Raw genomic sequence first — 21384 nt, forward strand, 5'->3', positions numbered from 1 at the left:
CTAACTGACCTAAGACAAGGACTGCTTTCTATGATTAAATATCAGGAATTGTGAAAAACTGAGTTTAAATGTATTTGGCTAAGGTGTATGTAAACTTCTTCAGACTTCAACTATATATATATATATATATATATATATATATATATATATATACATAATTATTATGATTTTTTATTATTTCACAGAGTATTATGCTTGACGTGGGAAAGTGGCCGGTGTTCGCCCTCCTGCCCCCTGAGGAACTGCGGCTCGTCCGTCAAGCCTGTGTGTTCGGCAGTGCTGGCAATGAGGCCATCTACGTTACCGTTAATGATGAGGTATAAATTCATGCTGGAAATGGCTATAAAACTTTTAGAGAGGACTAACAAACTGCACATTTAATGGAATCATGCACAATAATTCAAATTCTGATTTCTGGCAAGGGCGTAATATAATCAAAACTCTCAAACACATACACATGCATATAAAAAAAGAGATGGAGACAAAGCCGAAATGATCTTGGGTCACTGTTAAGCAGATAGAATGAAGCTATATATAGGCCTGTAATACTAACACAAGCCGTGTTTGTTTCCTGAGAAGAGCTCTGCTGCATGTCCTGAACCTGGTCACTACCTTTTTTAGTTCTGTTTTCCTCTGATAGGTTATCCTTCACATGAATCCCGAAATTACCAATGTTTATTTTTCAACACAAACTTTCTTATCAAAGCAATACTTAAGAAAGTTTCAATCTTGTGTTGTGAAAACAGGTTTCATGTACTAAGGTGACGACAACAGAAAGTGTCATTAAGAATGTATTATAAACACGATTGTATTGCTGCCATCACATGGTAGTTGTTAAGTTTTGTTAGAAGCGTCAATGACCTGACCCTCATTTTTCTCCCAGATGTATTAATTTATTCAAAAAAATACAGAAAAAAGCAAAACACACAAAGCAATTACATTAATAATCATCTGCTATGATGAACATGCTTTTAATTTCTGAGTTCCAAGTCATTTTGATATTTTTTTTTAACTTAAAGTAAAAAATGTATGCAGTAAGTGGTGTAACTTTCCTGAGATGGTGAAAAAAAATAGTGTTGGGCGCTTCGTTCAGGAGCGGTTTTGGTTACTAGCAATAATTCATAATTATCAAAGATAATTGTTAATTATTAAAACCAATAGGACATTGATTAGAATCAACATTAGCTATTTAATCCTTTAAATCAAAAATATAACCATGAAGATAACCATCAATTATCAAATTCAATAGAATTGTTATTATTATCAAAGGTAATTATTAAAATCAATAGAACATTGATTAGAATTAACATTAGTTTATTGATACATCAAATCAACAGTCATCAAAGATAATTATCAATTATCAAAATCAATAAAATATTAATAATGAATAATATCGGGCTAATAACCAGACTGTATAGCATTCTCACTATAGGATTGTTGTCTTCGGAAAGTTGATGTCCTGAGAACATTGACATTCAAAGGAAAACAATGAAATCTTGAATCCGAGCACTGACATCCCCTGCCAGCCCATGACACAGGTGCATGCAGAACAATAAATCATTGAAAAATTATGTAAACGTTTTCATGTTTATTTTTTATGAACCTGCATATACACAATACATTTCATGAACGTGATGTGTTAAAACTAGATTTTTTAAAAGGTTTCCCATTTTAATCTCCTCAGACGACCTTAGTGAATGACCCAGAAGGAGTGGGGTCAGTGTTGAGGGTTTGGGACAGTATGGAAAATGCTAAAAAAAAAACAAAAAGGAGTGATGTATCAATTCTGTTCACCCTGTTCTGTATTGAATGCACAACAACACCATGTTTGATGTTTTACCTTGTGAATTAAAATGTTCTTTTTTTTAATACACACTCATTTCAAATCAGATGATTGCAACATGCTCCAATTGCTCCAACCATGGCAATTTAAACAGGAGATGTTAAACCGGTGAGGCAGTCATGTTATAATATACAAGGAGTCTAAATAAATGCCTATTCCTTTAAGAGCAACGATGGGTCAAGGCTCAGCAATTTGCCAACAGATGCGTAACCAAATAATCCAGTTCTTTGAGAACAATATTCCCCAAAGACAAATTTGAAGGATTTGGGGCATTTCACTCTCTATAGTGCACAATATTGTTAAAAAATTCAAGCTATCTAGTAATATTTGCATTTTAAATTTGGCTTGCAATAAATTTTGTTTCGTCAGTGTACACGATGACTTTTCAAAACTTGAAACGACACCGAATGCTCAAGCAGTGTAATTTGCACTTAGGCCACGTCTACATTAATCCGGATACATTTTGATACACACTCCATCCACACTGCCATTTTCCAAAAGTTTCTTGTCCACACTGAAATGTATGAAAATGCTTAAATCCATTTAATGCGCATGCAAAAAATGTATGGTCTGAAATGCAATTGTCCTTATGTTCCGTCACAAAACACCAATTCTGAGTAAACCTCCCGTCACCTTTGAAGGCATGCAATGTGAACGTTGTACAAAGTAACATTTATCTTAACAACATTAAAAGTGAATATCAGCCACAAAAGTGGCGCTATAACACGGGGATCCATCTTGATTGAGTTGGTTAAATGGATCACATAACAACAAGTATGTCATCGTTTTCAGAAATATCAATTTTCCCAGTCCACACTACAAAGCCAAGATGGTATTTTCAAATGTATCCACTTGGGAGAGCATTTTCAAAAAGATCAGTTTTCGCTGACAAAAACAACTCGGTGTGAACAAAAGGCCAAAACGTAGAGAAAAAGTTTTCAAAGAAATACATATTAGTATGGTCATGGCCTTAGAAAACACACACAGTCATGCAGAACATCTCAGGTTTTTAAATCCATAAGGATCTCTTTCTCAATGGCGATAGTGGCAGTGATAACAGCCGACTCTCGTCAGCTAGACCTCGTGCTCTTCACTTTCTAATTATTTTCATCACTTAAAGCATGATTGCGTCACTCAATGCCAGCTAGAAGGCCTTGACCTGGACATACCCTAAAGACCACACCCACCAAGAACAAATAAACCAATCTGATTGGAGTGCGTGAGTGTGAAATTTTTAGTATGAGTGTTATAATAATATTTTGGCCTTTTCTACAATTTTATGGTGATACAATTTTATGGTGGGGTGGGGGATAATATCTGTATATTGTTATAGAAGGCGATAGAGAATTTTTTTTTTTCTGGTGTTCACTGGCGAAATAAGCCCAAAAGTACAGATATGGAGCAAACAGAGCCTTTATAATAAGCTTTTGAAGGTTTGTTAACAAGATTTTTGAAGCTGTGTTGGGGCGTCCCCTGCCTTTCATGTCCATATATTGTAATAGAAAATATTTTTTTCTTGTGTTAGCTGGCATCTAGATGAACGATTTAAAAATAAAGTTGGAATGAAACCGTGCAAACCGTGCCTTTTATTACAAGCTTTTGAAATTGAACATAATTTGACCCTTAAGGACAATGTAGGGACTTGATCATTAAGAACAAAGAGGGATTAAAAGCAAGGTAAAACATAAAATAATGTGTTGCTGTAGTGATGTCAATATAGAACACGGTTATAAGAATGTACAAATCACTCCTTTTTGTTTTTATTAGCATTTTCCATACTGTCTCAACTTGTTCGGATTGGGGTATTGGGGTATTAACGATATCGCTATTTATCTGAAAATAGACATTTTCAATATCGTTGGTAAACTTTTGAGTAATTTTTGATTTTTAGCTTATGTTCAACATCTAGTCAATTAATTCAGGGTTGTGGTGCTAAAAACGCAAATGAGGCTCGGTAGCAATCCAGGCTGGCTACTATGATATTGTGCATCGAAAGAGATTGAACACAACAACATCTCCGACATCAGTACTATTGCTGTTTACGTATGAACTAATTAGTTAAATGTCTTTTCATTATCTATTGGTCTGTCACAGGCCAGAAAATATTTCCATTAGAGGCCTATTGGTGGTTGGCAATCCAGTTTATGGTGCATTACCACCACCTAATGAGCTGGACTGTGGAGGGTTAAAAGAAAATCTTTCAGTATAGTCAAACTTCTGCTGAAGATGATGAAATTGGTGAAATTTCATCAAAAAGTGATCACACACATCTTATGGAGGATTAAATCCTAAACTGAGTGTACTTTAAAGGTAGCTTAGCTCCTTGGGTTTACTTTTAAACAAATATGTTATGTTTAAATTAATTCTTGAGGTTTAACAAACATGTGGAATGCATTTCCTCCCCCATTAGATGTATAAAATATAAATGAAATGAAAAATATCTATATAGAACATTATGAAATAAATATAATGATTTTTTTGGGCCGTATCGCCCTGCTTTAGTAGCATGTCATGTTTTTGCAAATTTACATTCTGCCATTATTATGTGGCCTCAGATGTTTGCACTGGGAACAAACAGCAGTGGCTGCTTGGGACTCGGGGACACACAGAGCACCATAGAGCCCAGGCGGATCGACATCTTGTGTGGCAAGAAAATAATCTCTTTGAGCTATGGCACGGGACCACATGTGGTCATCGCCACTGCAGGTTGGAGAAGCTGTCTACTTCACCTAACTTTTTTGACATATATGTTCACCTCGAACAATGGCCGTTGTTTACTATTAGGGGATGCCAGATGTACTTCACTTCTGTTTGGTTTACAAAAATTAAAAATCTTACTCTGGTGAAAATAGCAGTACCATTATTATGACTTTGTTTCATATATGGCCTGACACCTGATGTCATTTCTCTGAGGTCACTGCACTAAGAGCATTTGACTGTTTTAATACAAACATTTCTAATCACAAGACCTTAAAAGGTGTCATTTTGTTCTAGATGAAACGTTCCTTCTGCATTTTGCAGTACAGTTTAGCAGGATTAAAATCACCCTCAAATCATGTGGCTTGTTGATGAGAGGTATGCTATTGCAATTAGTTGTATCTTGTGCTATATATATATTTTCTGTGGATGTAGATGGGGAAGTTTATGCCTGGGGTCACAATGGCTACAGTCAGCTGGGAAACGGCACCACCAACCATGGCCTGACTCCTGCCCTGGTCTCCACTAACCTTATCAACAAGAGAGTGACAGAGGTGGCCTGTGGCTCTCACCACACCATAGCCCTCACCACAGATGGAGAGGTACACACTCATACACTATTACATCATTTTACTTGAACATTAGAAGATGAGTGGTATATTCAGAGACAGATTAGAGCAGGCCTAATCTTAATAAGTGAATTTTTGTCTTGTTTTCCAGCAATGACATCTAAACATCTTTTAAACAAGATACACTTCCTTGAGAAGCCAACTGACATGAGATATAGTCTTATATTCAGAAAGATCTACAACATTTTATGAGGTTTATGCTTTAAACAAGACAAAAATGTTTGCCAATGGGGTAAGAAAAATTTACTTGTAAATGTAATTTCTATAATTTTGAATGGGAGATATTTTTGTGTTCCCATTTGCTCCAGTATAAGAAAATAAAATCCAGTATTAAGTTCCCACAACTTTCCATAGTATGAAAAATATAAAAATAGATTATGACAGTCAGTTGAGAGTCTCAGCAGCAGTTTTGAAACCCCATACAGCAGCATTGACTAGTATTTATTTTATTATTAACAGCAGGGTAATATAACACAAAGAATTATGTTACAAATATCCATCCATCCATTTATTTTCTATAGCTGCCAACCCTATGTAGGGTTGCAAGAATGTTATAAATTTACACTACATATTTAAAAAATGTATGCTGGTAAAAAGGTGGAAACCATCACTGTCTGTGAGAAGGGTCACTTTGTATACACTTTACTGTAAATGCAATTTTTGGTTGTTTTTAAGAAATGAAGGACAAAATAAATTTATTTTATGTGATATATAACATCATATCACTGATGCTGTTGATAGAGCCTAACTTGAATTGAAGCAGGAACATCCTTGAATTTAAAAATAATAATGATAAATAGAACTGCAAGCAGCAATGTCCGGGGCCAAGCCCAAAGGTCATGTGTTTTGCAATTAACACATCTGAAAGAAAGCAAAGAGTGGATATGATGCACAATTTCTCAAGGAATTACAAGTTGTCCTGGGCTGGGCTTGAACCGGCAGCTTTTCTATCTCTACGGTAGACAGGTACAGCATACCTACTTCTGCATAACACTGCCACAAACTAGATAGGTGCTAAAGACATATACCATGCTGAGAGTTAAAAACAAGCTGTTTTTTCATGCAGGTTTTAAATGAAAAACAAAAACATTTAGAACATTCTAAGACTTAAAACTATGAAACAGTGATACATCAAAATTTTGTTTAAATTGACTTAGCATTTTGACCACTATGTGACGCTGTCTACAAACTGCTCAGGTATCCTCAGGACATGATGTCAAAAACACATACCGATTTTCTTCAAGTCAGCAAAGCATAAAAAAAAGGTACATTTATATTAAAATTAAAAATTGTGCAGAGCCAATATGGCTGATGTAAAATACTGTAAATTGGCATTGTCTAAATTTTCATGACTTTAGGAATCCATAGACACCAACCTCATGATTTTAGGACAAACTGTTCAAAATGTATCGGCAAAAATAGCTATTTTTAAGATTGTTTTTACCCATAGGTAAATCCAATCTTTGATTGCACCCTTAGATCATGGTCTTGATAACGCATATTAAGTTCCCCTTCGATAGGACAAAGCATTGCTGAAATACAGCCTTACTTCCAGTTTTTCGCAGATATTGTTAACTGTTACAGTTTGTGTGGCTCAATCTGAAGATCGTCTGAGATCAGTTTTGGAACACAATCCAAGATGGTGGGTTTACATCACAATCCAATATGTTGGCTGCTTTAATGTAGGGAGTTTTAATGTAATGGGTCCTTTACAAGAGTAATCAGAGGAAAAAAATAAATATTTTATATAGAATTAAAATATAATTTTTGATCTGGGGGTGGCATTATAAATTTACAGTACAGTTTGACCCCAAATTCTGTGTCATACCCACCCCTATCAATGTGCCAAATTTCAGCATTTCCCCTACATATGATTCTATGGGCTGCCATAGACTCAAATGGTGTGAGACTAATAATAATAAGAAAACTTATGGAAACAATAGGGGCATTACCGCTTTGGATCTTGGCCTCTCATTATACGTGTAAGCATTCACCCTCCTGGTTTTACCTCGGAAAAGGACATCTCTCAACTCACAAGTTGCATATTTACATGGGTGAATACACCTGTCTGTATCTACTTGAATGATTCAAACATTTATTCACTCGTGTCTGGTGCATTTCCTAAGATTTCCTTGGAGACCAGGAAATAATCACAGAATATATGAGACAACATCCTTACTAGGAAAAATTACCAGTCAGGACAAGGATAAAATAAAATTTCCAAGGCATTGAAAATGCCTCATCACAATGAGGTACTTATTTGAAAAGATGAGAGATTGCAGAGCAGATCTGAGTCTTCACACAGCTGGCTGACCTCCAAAATAGAGTGTTCCGCCAAGAGCCACAGGAAAAAAGCCTAATAAGGCAGGTCTGAGGGAGTGACAGTCCTCTATAGTAGACATGAGTAAAACTGGGCAACATGTAATACCACACACTCTTAATGAATCTGACATTTATAGAAGGTTGACAATAAAAACCTTGGGGCATTAAAAAATAATATAATGCATATCAACGTATGATGGCAGTGGTGGCATTCCTTTGGAATATTTCTCTTTGGTTGGCACACAAAAACACACAAAGAACGAAAAAGTAATGAATGCAAGTGATTACAATTTAGCGATGTCAATGAATGGGTGAAAGGTTTTTATTTCACATTAAAGAATTATACAATTCTCAGTTAAGTATGCCATTCTTGGTGTAAGCAAATAAATAAATGTGTCTATTAAAGCCTGGATGGTTTAAATATGGTTTAATAAATATACTGTAGAGTCCAATAGTTACATTTATAAACAATTTAGGAATTTTACAAATTGAAAATAAAGAAGCATTATGACAGACGTTACATTTCTTGGTCCCTAATAAAATATTTGTGCATTGACCATGTCACGCACGAGATTCTTTTCGTAACATTCTCTAATCAATAATGTAATTTTCACTAGTAAAAACATGAATTCTTGATATCAAAAATGATGTCATCATTCGCAGAAATCACATTCTTGAAATCAAAAATGGAATTTCAACAAGTAAAACCATCATTCTTGATATCTGTAACACAAGTCTTGTGCGTAAAAACTAATTGTTACATGTTGAAATGTAATTTTTATCCCCACGATCCATTTTTTCTGTCATTTATAAACCACACTTATTTTTCATATCAACACCACAAGGTTTATATTATTTGTATATTTAATAACGTTGTATGATTTTGTAATGTGTATCAAGATATGTCCATCTGCAGAGCCGCAGCAGTTTCAGGCCCGATGCGGTGTTGGTAGATTAGAGCGTAATTTCTTAAGTTTGTTTGCTTTTTTAGATTTAAAATGTGCTGTTTTTACATTGACATTTTGATTTAATTGTATGCCTTTAACTCTTTCCCCGCCAAACACGGAATTTTCCGGGTTTCCGTGTTTTAGGTGTTATACGGTAAGGAAGACCCCTGCGCATGTTTTGAAAGAGTACGCAACTCTTTGATCAAAGAAACAGACTGCGATCGTCTCAAACATGAAGAAGTGGAGTATGAAAAGCTCAAAATATCAGACATAAACATGCCTTTTTCTCAGCTTTTTGTCTGAAATGTTGTTTTTTGACAAAACCGACCTCTGTTCAAGTCGCAATAAAAAAAGAACAAATGAAGATAAAATAAAATCGTTTTTTTTGCCTAAAAGCAGTGGCTCAGATCTTTATTGTGATATATAGCATCTTCATATATTCATGGAAGAAAATATTCTGCGGGCCATTAAATTTAGCGAAAATCGTCAAAAACCCTGGCGGTGGCTGGCAACTTTTTTTTTTAAAACACTGGCGGGGAAAGAGTTAATGGTAGCCTTTTCAACACTTTTCAATTAGGTTTAACGTGTTAACATTAATGAAGTAGGTTTCGTTTAACAGCATTTATTAATTTCTATTAATGTTAATGGATAAAACATTGTTCTTTGTTTAATTCATATTTTATGAACTTTATAAGAAAATGAGAAATGCATGTATACAGATGCAGTAGTTGGCAGAAAAACACTTACCTTAGCTTATGCACAGCGAGCCACGTGATGAGATGCATGGATTGATGGTCTCAGAAGCGGAGGCAACTGAGATTTGTCCTCCGCACCCGGATTGAGGTAACCGCGCCACCACGAGGACCTACTAAGTAATGGAATTGAGCATTCCAAATTGGGAGAAAAGGGGATAAAAAAAAAAAAGTAAAACAAAATGGTAGATTTAATAAAACTTTACATAGACAACAACTTACCTTGCTCACCAACATGATTGTTTTGTCTTCAGCTCCACCCGTAACATCAGTCCAGAGACTGCGGGCCTGAAACTGCTGTGAATTTAGACCGATTTATATTTCTGTGTCAAAACTATGGCTCTGCGGCTCAGCAGATGGATACTATTGTGTGTAATGTATCTGTGTTCTGTTGATAAATGTATGAAAACGTGCTCCATCGCTTTGCATAAAATTGTAGGCTAATTTAATGTTTGGGTTTTCTTAACAAGGAGGAGTAGAGTTAAAAATCTAACAAACATTTTACTATGGACGTGAACTTGATTGAGCTGACCTGAGTGTAAAGATACAATGAAAATACATTTTCACGGTTTACATTTTACTTAACATTTGAGAAAATAAATTGGCTAAATCTTTAGATTTTTTTTAAATTATTATTTTATTCACTTTATTTTACAATAGAAATCAATAATTTAACAGCCATATAGTGCTGTCAGGTTATCTGTCTAGTTGCGCCATCTTGTGGACTTACGAAACATCGCTCAATTTAAAAATCTGGTGACTTGAAAAGTTGAATTTACTTAGAATTTTGATAATATTTCAGGTAAAAATTCAAATGTAGTCTCTTAGCCCTGTTGAAAGCACTAACAATTACCTTGGCTATCACAGGAATCCATTTCACAAGTGAATTTGTCAATCAGTTAGAGATTTATTATGAGGGCTTGTTTAAGGACATGTCAATTTACACCTGCATCAGACATTATTTTAATTTTTTTATTAATGCTTACAAAACTTTTACATCTAGTAAACAACAACAAAAAGGAAAATAAATAAACAGTTTAATAAAAATATCAAATTGTTTACATATTTCAATACACTTTACAGCTTTCTTGTTACTAAAATTGGAAATTGTTCTCCGGTATTGCTGAACCTCTGAATTAAAAATGTAAACTAATGGTTTATAACCACCATACTTATATTTATGAATACTAAACTTTGCCAACAAGAGCAGAACATTAATCAAATAATATTCCTTATGAAGAGACATGTCATAGCTAAAAAAAACCCTGGGAATAATATGATCTCTAACAATCTTGCAGAAATCAGACCAGGTAGGGACAACTCCAAAATAAATTTAGAAATGTTTCCGCTTGGAGACCGCAAAATGTACAGAATATATCGACATCACAATTAAATCTCTCTACAAGAAAATAATTAGTGAGATAGTACTTATAAATAAGTTTGAAGGAAATTTCTTTGATTTTATTCATGATTAAATATTTATGGGTAACTTCCAAATTTTGCACCATCTCAACCCAGCCACACCCTGCATCAGACAGATGCTTGTGTAGCATCTCGGGTGCGTTGCATCATAAACATCAAATGTTTAGGTCACCGTGTCAAGTTAAATATAGTTTAATACTCAATCTTTAAACACATCTTGAGATCCCTTAGTTCGCATTTGCACTCCTTCAAGTGTTTTGAACGCAAGAATGTAATGCATGTTTGTGTTGTTCTGCCTACTGAAGTGTTTTGTTGACTGTATAAGCTGTGTGTTGCTCATACAGCTGCCCTCTGGAGTAAACAGGTGGTACTACAAGCCTGCGTTTCTCAGGACTCTTCCTTATTATGGTCTGGGGGAAGTGTGATTAATTGCGTAAATTTGTTTTAACGCGTTATTTTTGGTCAAATTAATCACACTGAATGAATGTGTTAAATCGACAACCCTAATATATAATATATATATATATATATATATATATATATATATATATATATATATATATATATATATATACAATTTGAGTGTAGGGGAAAGTTCTACCTGTCAAACGGCTTTGAAGGAAATAACTGTGCAAAGGGACAATTTTTCAGTGTACCTGATATCTACATTTAGCCTATAAGAAGAACCCCCATCTGAAGATGAGTTAATACATGAGATAATACATCCCATAAAAATAACTGAGAATTTCCATTATGTTTTTGCTTGAATTAAAAGCAATTCTAATTTAGGTTGAAAGGCTGTGCCCATTATTATATATATTCTTGCACTTTATTTCCATACAGTAACACACAGATGTACAATATTAGCATTCTAGAACATTAATTTATGTTATGCACTATTGTAACACCCATTCCTCCTCGATTTTGGCTTAGCAGGTAAGATTACTTTTTCCCTGTGCAGGCGGGAGGCGTTTAGTGCTGTCAAGTCAGTTCAAGTCAATTTTATTTGTATAGCACCTTTCACAACACACATTGTTTCAAAGCAGCTTTACAGAAGATCAGACATTAACAGAAGATTCTTTCATTACTCGTTTCTCATGTCAGCACATACGGACTGCACAATGACCCGTATTTATGAATAATGAGCAGTACATTGCTGCATTCAAGTAGGTTTTAGTTTATAAAATGTTAGTTACACCTGCTCCTTCTGTAATCCCATTTGCCATTACATTTATTAAAACATCATGAAAACAAATGTATTACAAAATCATACAATTTATTAAATATAAAATAATATATTATAAATATGAGACTAAACTACTAAGGCAGCATATGATGTGGATTGTGATCTCTTGCGCATTGTCCATTAGAGACATCACCAGTTTTAAGCCCAGCAAAAACATTATACACTGCATACATACAGTGAGTGGTAGTTTGGGACAACATTTTATTACAATTGCGCCAAATTTGCGGAGCGATACAAACTATTATTCTGGCAAAAAGGATTAAGGCAGTAGAAGAATGGTGCATCAGATTAAAGGAGCGTTGCAATGTCGCCCACATATTAGCAAATCTAATATTGTTTTATTATTGTTTAACAATGGCCAAAAAAAGAAAAACTGAAATTAATTCTCGTTTTCCATTTCTGAAACATAAAAAAAAATCTTGAAAAAAAAACTAGCTGTTTTTTCCCACATGGAATCTTTCCCTCCATTTTTTTAACCTGCTACTATTGGTGCCAAAAGTGGATTCATGGGAAAACCAGATCTCATTAATATTCATAAACTCATTACCATAGTTATACTTGCCTGTTAAAATTGTATTTCTAGATATTGATAATAGTATTTTTACAGTTAAAATCACATTTAAGATATCAGTTATTCTATTTTGACAGAGGTCGTTGTTAAATTCAACTAGTGAATGACCCCTGTCATCTTGTTCTCCCTCTTTATGATAACATTAAAACCAAAAAATGTTCTACTGGTTTGTGCCTACATCTCTATCCTCTGCATATGTTCACACATACAGATTTACATTTGAGGTAAAAACAGAATATCTCTCTGTAAAGGGGTTCATGGAAAGGAGGCGGCGAGAACCGGCTTGATGATATAAATAATAGTTTAATGAGGAACTTAACTAAAAAGACAAATCCACACACACAGGTGTCGGACAGCTGTCTGTAAATCTCTCTCCCTCTCGCTCTCTCTCTCTCTCACACACACACACACACACACACACACACACACACACACACACACACACACACACACACACACACACACACACACACACACACACACACACACTGCAGCTTCCAGTCGGCCTTTATCGCTCTCTGAGACTTGACTTTTTTAGAGCTTGTTAAAATCATCTGATTTGAAATTAGTTTATATTTAAAATATATATTTAAAAGAAGAAACATCAAATAGTGTGTTGTTGCAGTGCTTTAAATATAGCACAGGGTGTATAGAATTTATAATTCACTCCTTTTTGTTTTTATTAGCATTTTCCATACTGTCACAGCTTTTATGGAATTTGGGTTGTAGAATGAATATTCTACATATCATATGTACATTGATGAAAAAAAAAAAAACACAGCGGTTTGGTGTCTTGCATTCATGTTTTTCCATGCAATTTTTTTTATTTTTATATTTTTTCTACAGTTTACCATTGTTAATGTTTAGGGGTTCAGTTTCATGCATCTTATGACTTATTTCAGTCACCTATATCTAGGGTTGCAACGGTATGAGATTTTCACAGTATGATAACAGTCTCAGAAAATATCACGGTATACGGTATTACACAATTACTATTATCAGTGAAAACAGAAGGGTTATTTTATTTATCTATTTATTTTTGAGCAAACACTTTATTAGAATTGAAACTTGAAACCATTTATTTTATTGAAGTATGTGTAAAAAAAGTCTCCCTTTTGAAAATAAAATGAATAGAAAAATAAGAAAGCTAACAGAATTATAATAAACAGAATTATAAACATGATAAAAAAAAATATCATGTAACTATAACATGTTATATAACTAAAGCATGTTAGTTTACATGTTAGCATAGCATGTTAAATTAACTGCTAAATGAAAAATAACATCAGCTATGTGAACTTTTAAAGTAATGTCCTATGATTATTAACAGTTAACATATAATGTAGGTGCATGACAGCACAGCCATACTGCTCCTGTCTGTACCTTTAACTCAGTGCTTATCAACTGGTTTCGCTTCAGGAAACATTGGAAATCAAGTGTCGACCTGTCATAGATTAAACATAACCTGTATTTAATGTATCCTGGGTTGCATTTCCTTTTATGTTGTATAGTTTTGTTCATGGTTTTCCAGTACAAGGACATGCATCAAGTGTCATTATTTTTGTTGTTTATGTCAAAATCTACAGGAAGTTGTCGCTCCTCCTTTTAAAAATGGAAGAGCATTGTTACTTATATGAGCCCATTATTATCCTGTTTGTTATCTAATATTACATATTTATACACATATTACACAGAAGGAGAGGCTCCTCATTACCATGGTTTGGTCAGTGTGCTAGTCTTAAATAATAATAATAATAATATAATAAATTAATGTATTTATGAAAAATAAATACTAGCTAAATCACATCTCGAAACTTTAACTACAACTGCCACTGTTGATATAAAATGAGGTCTAATAGATTCTACCTTTTAGATTATTTCATATGAAACTATAACATTTTGTCAAAATATAACAGTTAATTTTACTCATGTAAAATCCAGAAACAAATTTGTAAAGGTGACGGTGTGTAATTTTTATTTATTTATTTATTTGTGCGCCAGAGAGAAGAGCAGATCATTAGTGCGAGCTCGTTACACTCGTGAAAGTGCAGATGAGAAGTCTTTAGCTGTTTACGAGATTATCATTAAATCTGCAGGTAAGGTAAATACTCGATCACTTTGGTGGCCACCGAAATATCTTCAATGGGAGAAGTTACCATGGCATTGTTCTTTCCCTGCTGTCCGCGAACCCAGTCCGAATAGACCAGTTGAGAAACACTGCTTTAACTCACACACACACTCATGTCAGACCCCCTCGCCTCGCTTCTCTCTGACATCTGCTGCATGTGTGTGTGGCGCAAGTTGACGAGTCTGACAGACAGTCAAGAAGGAAAGGAGATGCGCATGCGCATGTGAGAATCTCTGTCTGGTTGCATTTTTTTCTCAGTACCGTAGATAAGCAAATGTACATTGTAAGATAACCGTCAATTTTCAAACCGTGGTATACCGCTGCAGCCCTACTTGTATCTCAGTTCCATTTGTGTACCTCTCCCCTTATTTGCCCAGGTGTATGCCTGGGGCTACAACAACTCTGGACAGGTGGGCTCAGGCTCCACAGCCAACCAGCCCACCCCGCGCAGGGTCAGCAGCTGCCTCCAGAACAAGGTTGTAGTGAACATCGCCTGTGGACAGCTCTGCTCCATGGCCGTCTTGGACAACGGAGAGGTGACAGTATTCTTGTCAGAATAACACATTTGTTCTGGTTTGTGTTTTGAATCTAAAGCAGAATTCATAACTTAAGAGTTTAATAACATGAGTGTGATGCTGAAAGTTGCTGGCTGGTAGGGATTGACAAACAGTTGAGATGTGACATTTAGTTCTGTTTCTAATTGTTTTGATGTGTGGCAATTGTTTTCAGCGGTCAAACGTAAAGTGTTTTTTTTTGTCTTAAACACAAATGCAGTGTCAATAGACAAACACAGTTACAGCCAGTTTATGTCGTTTCTGTTTTCATTATGAAACACAATAAAGTAAATATATTAAATACACATTTTTCCATATGCGTGTCGAATGAGTGGTACTTTTTTTACAGTCCTGTTGACTGTTTAACTTCTTGTTTTCAGTGTATAACTGTATTAATAACAGATTTTTTTATTCAGATCTGGTTCTAAAACAAAGCTCTTGTGTTGACAGACCTATGGCTGGGGTTATAATTGCAATGGACAGCTCGGTTTGGGCAACAATGGCAACCAGCAAACCCCCTGCCGTATTGCCGCATTACAGGGAATCAACATCATACAGGTGAGAAACAAAGCCTATGTAAATAAAACTGTAATCCTCCATGGATTGAAATAGGGCTGGTGATAGGACGATGTAATCGGATATCTGACAACTATGATCAACAACATTGGGAAATTACAAGTCGCCAAATATTTTAAATAGCTGCACAGGAAATGGAATTAGCACCCGTCAAATATGGTTAGTTTATATCATGTGCATAGCGGGCAATGCTCATCTACCTGCTTCTGTGGTGGGTGACCTGTAAGACATCTCGGGGTGACACATGACAAGAAATGCTGTTAGACACAAACATGTGCTTGAAGAAACACACTTTATTGTATTTTAAAGAAGAGACAAAAGAAAAGCCGTTGATGTGTGTGTCCTGTTAAGAGGTGCTCAAAGTTTAGTTTGTTTTATTTCCATGGAGCTATTCATGCTTAACATGCATTGTGAATGCAACTCTGCAGGTAAACTTTATAAATAGCCTACACATTTGTGATTAAATCATAAAATAAGACAAAAAGACATCCACCTTGAACCTAAACTTGATTTATATTTCAATTATTATCATCTTAATTATGTTTACATTTATAATTGCCTATTGATATTAAAATGTATCCTAATTTTCCATTTGTTGTTGTAGACTGATAATTGCATGATGGCAAATGGAACGGTGGTTTTATTAGATTTTTTGAGCACTTTGTTATTTTAATTGCTTTTTGTTTCGTTTGAAGTGCAATTTGAATTTAGAAATATATTTGATTTTAGTTTTTCGTGTTTCAACAAATGAACTACATTTTTCAAAACCAGTAAAGCAAGAATATTCACAGATCCCTTGTTAGGGGGGTTGACGATATAATCAGATATCACAATATTATTTTTATTAAAATATAGTGAACATTGCTTAGATATCACCCAGCCCTAGATTGAAAATGATCTCCTCATGAAGAAATATTTTTCAAGGATATAGAAAAATAGTGAAATTAAAGCAATAAGGTTTCATAATGGATCATCAAAGGATGTGTCATATACCAAAGTGCCTTGGCGGCCATATTCGTAACTCCTCAATGCAGTCTGTGGGATGACATTTTCTATGGATACAAGTGCAGCTCATATCTACTTGAATGGGGAAATACCAAAATCTCCAAAGCAGTTGGTCAAGATTATGAGCAAATAACATACAGGTGAAACTCGAAAAATTAGAATATTGTGCAAAAGTTCATTAATTTCAGTAATAAACTTAAAAGGTGAAACTAATATATTATATAGACTCATTACAAGCAAAGTAAGATATTTCAAGCCTTTATTTGATATAATTTTTATGATTATGGCTTACAGCTTATAAAAACCCCAAATTCAGAATCTCAGAAGATTAGAATATTACATGAAATCAATAAAAAAAAAGAAAAGGATTTTAAATACAGAAATGTCGGCCCTCTGAAAAGTATAATCATGCATATGTACTCAGTACTTGGTTTGGGCCCCTTTTGCATTAATTACTGCCTCAATGCGGCGTGGCATGGATGCTATCAGCCTGTGGCACTGCTGAGGTGTTATGGAAGACCAAGATGCTTCAATAGCGGCCTTCAGCTCTTCTGCATTGTTTGGTCTCATGTCTCTCATCTTTCTCTTGGCAATGCCCCATAGATTCTGTATGGGGTTCAGGTCAGGCGAGTTTGCTGGCCAATCAAGCACAGTAATACCATGGTCATTGAACCAGGTTTTGGTACTTTTGGCAGTGTGGGCAGGTGCCAAGTCCTGCTGGAAAATGAAGTCAGCATCTCCATAAAGCTTGTCTGCTGAAGGAAGCATGAAGTGCTCTAAAATGTCCCGGTAGACGGCTGCGTTGACTCTGGACTTAATAAAGCACAGTGGACCAACACCAGCCGATGACATGGCTCCCCAAACCAACACAGACTGTGGAAACTTCACACTGGACTTCAAGCATCTTGGATTGTGTGCCTCTCCATTCTTCCTCCAGACTCTGGGACCTTGGTTTCCAAATGAGATGCAAAATTTGCTCTCATCAGAAAAGAGGACTTTGGACCACTGAGCAACAGACCAGTTCTTTTTTTCTTTAGCCCAGGTAAGACGTTTGACATTTGAAGCCCATGTCCAGGACCCGTCTGTGTGTGGTGGCTCTTGATGCAGTAACTCCAGCCTCAGTCCACTCCTTGTGAAGCTCCCCACACATTTGAATGGCCTTTTCCTGACAATCCTCTCCAGGCTACGGTCATCCCTGCTGCTTGTGCACCTTTTTCTTCCACACTTTTCCATTCCACTTAACTTTCTATTAATGTGCTTTGATACAGCACTTTGAGAACATCCAACTTCTTTTGCACTTACCTTTTGAGGCTTTCCCTCCTTGTGGAGGGTGTCAATGATGGTTTTCTGCACAACTGTCAGGTCAGCAGTCTTCCCCATGATTGTGAATTCAACTGAACCAGACTGAGAGACCATTTAAAGGCTCAGGAACCCTTTGCAGGTGTTTAGCTGATTAGAGTGTGACACTTTGAGCCTACAATACTGAACCTTTTCACAATATTCTAATTTTCTGAGATTCTGAATTTGGGGTTTTCATAAGCTGTAAGCCATAATCATCAAAATTATATCAAATAAAGGCTTGAAATATCTTACTTTGCTTGTAATGAGTCTATATAATATATTAGTTTCACTTTTTAAGTTGAATAACTGAAATTAATGAACTTTTGCACGATATTCTAATTTTTCGAGTTTCACCTGTATTTCAAATTAGCATTAAAATCTGACAACTATCGTATCACAAATTGTGCTTCTTAAAATCAAATCAAGATGGGCTCAGCTAAATGCAGATGCACATTCTCTTTGAAAATTGACAAGCGATGTCTCTTTAAGACATTGTCGTCCACATTCGACTCAGTTGTTTACAGGCAATTAGATCTTCTAATGCATGAACTATGAGCGTTGCCCCCTCGAGAACGCACTAAATAGAGAAAAAATTCCAGGCGTATGCGCATTCTGTGCGTTCAATGACGCGCAGTTAGAAAAATCGGGCTACATGCGTTTAGTGCTTGAGCACTCTGCTGATGACAATTTGATGATTTACGTCATGAGTCCTGTATGCGGACGCTCAGTGTTCGCGTCAGATGAAGTATAGTTTGGACTTAAAGCAGGACTTCAATTACGACACCATATTCAGTGTAACAATTGTAACAATGATTGCAATTGCCACATCTGTGGTTTCCAACACACATCTGTGGTTGTTGTTTTTTTTGTCTTTTACATGTGTCCTCATTGGCAGATGGAACAATTGTGGTATGTTTTAATGGAGAAAAGTGAAATCTACAGTATACTAAAACTATAAATCTTTTATATAACTATATATATACTATTAATGCACTATTAAAACTAACAAAAACTAAACTGAATTTGAAAACCAAAAGTTTTTTAATAATTAAAAACATTTGAATTATATTAAATCTGGCTCAGATTGTATTTTTAAAAGAAAGCACTTAAACATGTAACCAAATTAATAGGATTATTTTTCCAAGTTCTGTTTATAGATTTTGAGTGGGTTTATGTAATAAAGTTAGATATACTGTATAAAGACGTTCACAGTATTACACCCAGATTACCGTGAACGGCCTTGTCTCCACAGGTGGCATGTGGCTATGCACACACACTGGCACTTACAGACGAGGGCTTTGTTTACTCTTGGGGTGCGAACTCCTACGGGCAGCTGGGCACAGGCAACAAGAGCAACCAGGCTGTGCCAACCCTCATCAACATGGACAAAGAGAGGTAAGAGCTTGAATTGACACTGCTGCCTTCATCTGTGAGTAGACCAGAGACAGTTGATCCAGTGGAAATAATTAGTCATCTCATCTCAATGCTTTTGAATACATCTGGGTGACAGTCTAGATGCACTGCTTTTCATGAACCATTTCCAATCAATTTGGTGAGAAAGTAGGTCAAGTAACATACATTTAAGTTGTGCGCAGTTTATGTAGCTAGTAACTCCTAATAATGCCCCCTCAGAGTCAGGACATAGAATTGTGGGAAACAGAGGTTAATGGACATTTGAGATCAGAAGAATAATTGTGTAAACTGTGTAACAATGTCTGTTTGATGTTATATTTGAACTCATGGTAAAACACTAAATATTTAGTCTGTTGCAGTTTATGCTACTTTATTACTTTGGATAAAAGTGTCTGCTTTTGAAAAAATGAGTTACTGTATGTGATTTTAAGATGTTCTGTGATTGTCACTTCAGTGTTTACCAAACAGAAATGTCTTTTATCTCTTTAGGATAAAAGACAATAAAGGCTGTTGCATGTGTTTACTGTGTTTAACAAACATTTGGTCTTTTTGTTGATGTGGCGAATCAAAAAGCTTTCTTAGGGCGTAATCATATTATACCCGGTTGCCTTTTACCATGCCCAAGAATAATTGTCCCCACTCCCCCGCTGGCCTGCACTCACATTGCACTTAATGTTCTATGCCTGAGAACGCTTACTTCGTTACGATGAAAACCGGAAGAAATGTTCTCTTGCACAGAGTCCATCGTTGTAACGTTACTTACTTTGTGGCTTATTTTGAGTCGTTTGGGGCATGGCGACACACGGCACTCTCACATCCCTAATTGTCGACAGCATTGTACCACTGGAATTTATCTTTTTCGTCCAAGGAGCTACCAGATTTATGGAGTGTATCCCATACCTTCAGATAATGAACCTGCAGTTTTTTCAGCTTGTCACATCATTGCTCAATGGTTCTTTGGTATCTACGAGAACGAAGATAGTCAGGAATTTGACCAAATATCTCTGTGTTCTTCTGTGTTGTATCCAGTTGCTCCTGTATACTCTCGACTGCCCAAATTTCCAGTAAACACTGCACCTCTGCCGTAGACCAAAGTGATCCCTTTGCCCGGTCGCATCATTGACATCATGTTTCGAGTAGACACTAGACACACTAGATGCGTACTGTGCCTGAGCCAACTAAACTGTGCCCGAGCCCACCTTTTCATGCTGGCCAAGGCACAGTTCAGGATACTGGGCACGATGTGTAGCGATCACACCAGTCAAACAAACTGGACTTTGGGGGTCAAACGTGCTCGGGCATGGTACAGATTGCCTAGTGTGAGTACACCCTAAGTTAAACATCTACTGCACATTTCTCTCCCACAGAATGGTTGAGGTCGGCGCATGTCACACAAGCCACACATCAGCAGCAAAAACGCAGAGTGGCCAGGTGCTGATGTGGGGTCAGTGTCGGGGTCAGGCTGTGGCGTACCCTCACCTCACACACTTCACAAGCACCGATGATGTCTTCGCCTGTTTCGCCACACCTGCGGTCACCTGGCATCTGCTGTCTGTGGGTGAGAGTGTCATGTCAGAATCACTACTGCATTATAACAATTGTAAAAGCGTTGGAGGTTTCTCATTGGAACATCATGGTGTATTGACTGAATATTTGTTTCTGTGTTTCAGTGTAGAACTGTTCTGTGCTGACTTCCCACTTTTTTACTGACGTTGTTTCCTGTAGTATTTTTCACATTCACTTTCTATGTTGGCATTTAAAACAATTCTTCAATAATGAGTTCAAGGCCTTGAACCAAACCAACCAGCTCAAAGATAAATCACAACATTTGATTTGAAGCAAAAATAGTATTTGAAAATTATATGTAAAGGGCAAATGTACATTTGAAGTCAGAAGTTTACATACACTTAGGTTGAAGTCATTAAAACTTGTTTTTTT

The 21384-nt window shown here is 35.9% G+C and overlaps 1 protein-coding gene across 3 annotated transcripts in view; it reads left to right on the top strand.

The window, feature by feature from the left end:
* rcbtb2 (regulator of chromosome condensation (RCC1) and BTB (POZ) domain containing protein 2) overlaps positions 1 to 21384 on the top strand; it is a 33234-nt gene that overhangs the window by 1854 nt on the left and 9996 nt on the right. For all 3 annotated transcript variants that reach the window (XM_052109614.1, XM_052109615.1, XM_052109613.1), the window contains exons 2-8: positions 186 to 317; positions 4399 to 4549; positions 4976 to 5142; positions 14935 to 15093; positions 15562 to 15669; positions 19286 to 19428; positions 20814 to 21004. In XM_052109614.1, coding sequence (XP_051965574.1) covers positions 192 to 317; positions 4399 to 4549; positions 4976 to 5142; positions 14935 to 15093; positions 15562 to 15669; positions 19286 to 19428; positions 20814 to 21004 — 1045 coding nt within the window. In that variant the 5' untranslated portion in view covers positions 186 to 191. The remainder of the gene's footprint in view (positions 1 to 185; positions 318 to 4398; positions 4550 to 4975; positions 5143 to 14934; positions 15094 to 15561; positions 15670 to 19285; positions 19429 to 20813; positions 21005 to 21384) is intronic.

The sequence above is a fragment of the Xyrauchen texanus genome, chromosome 38, assembly GCF_025860055.1.
Source record: "Xyrauchen texanus isolate HMW12.3.18 chromosome 38, RBS_HiC_50CHRs, whole genome shotgun sequence".
Lineage (NCBI taxonomy): Eukaryota > Metazoa > Chordata > Actinopteri > Cypriniformes > Catostomidae > Xyrauchen > Xyrauchen texanus.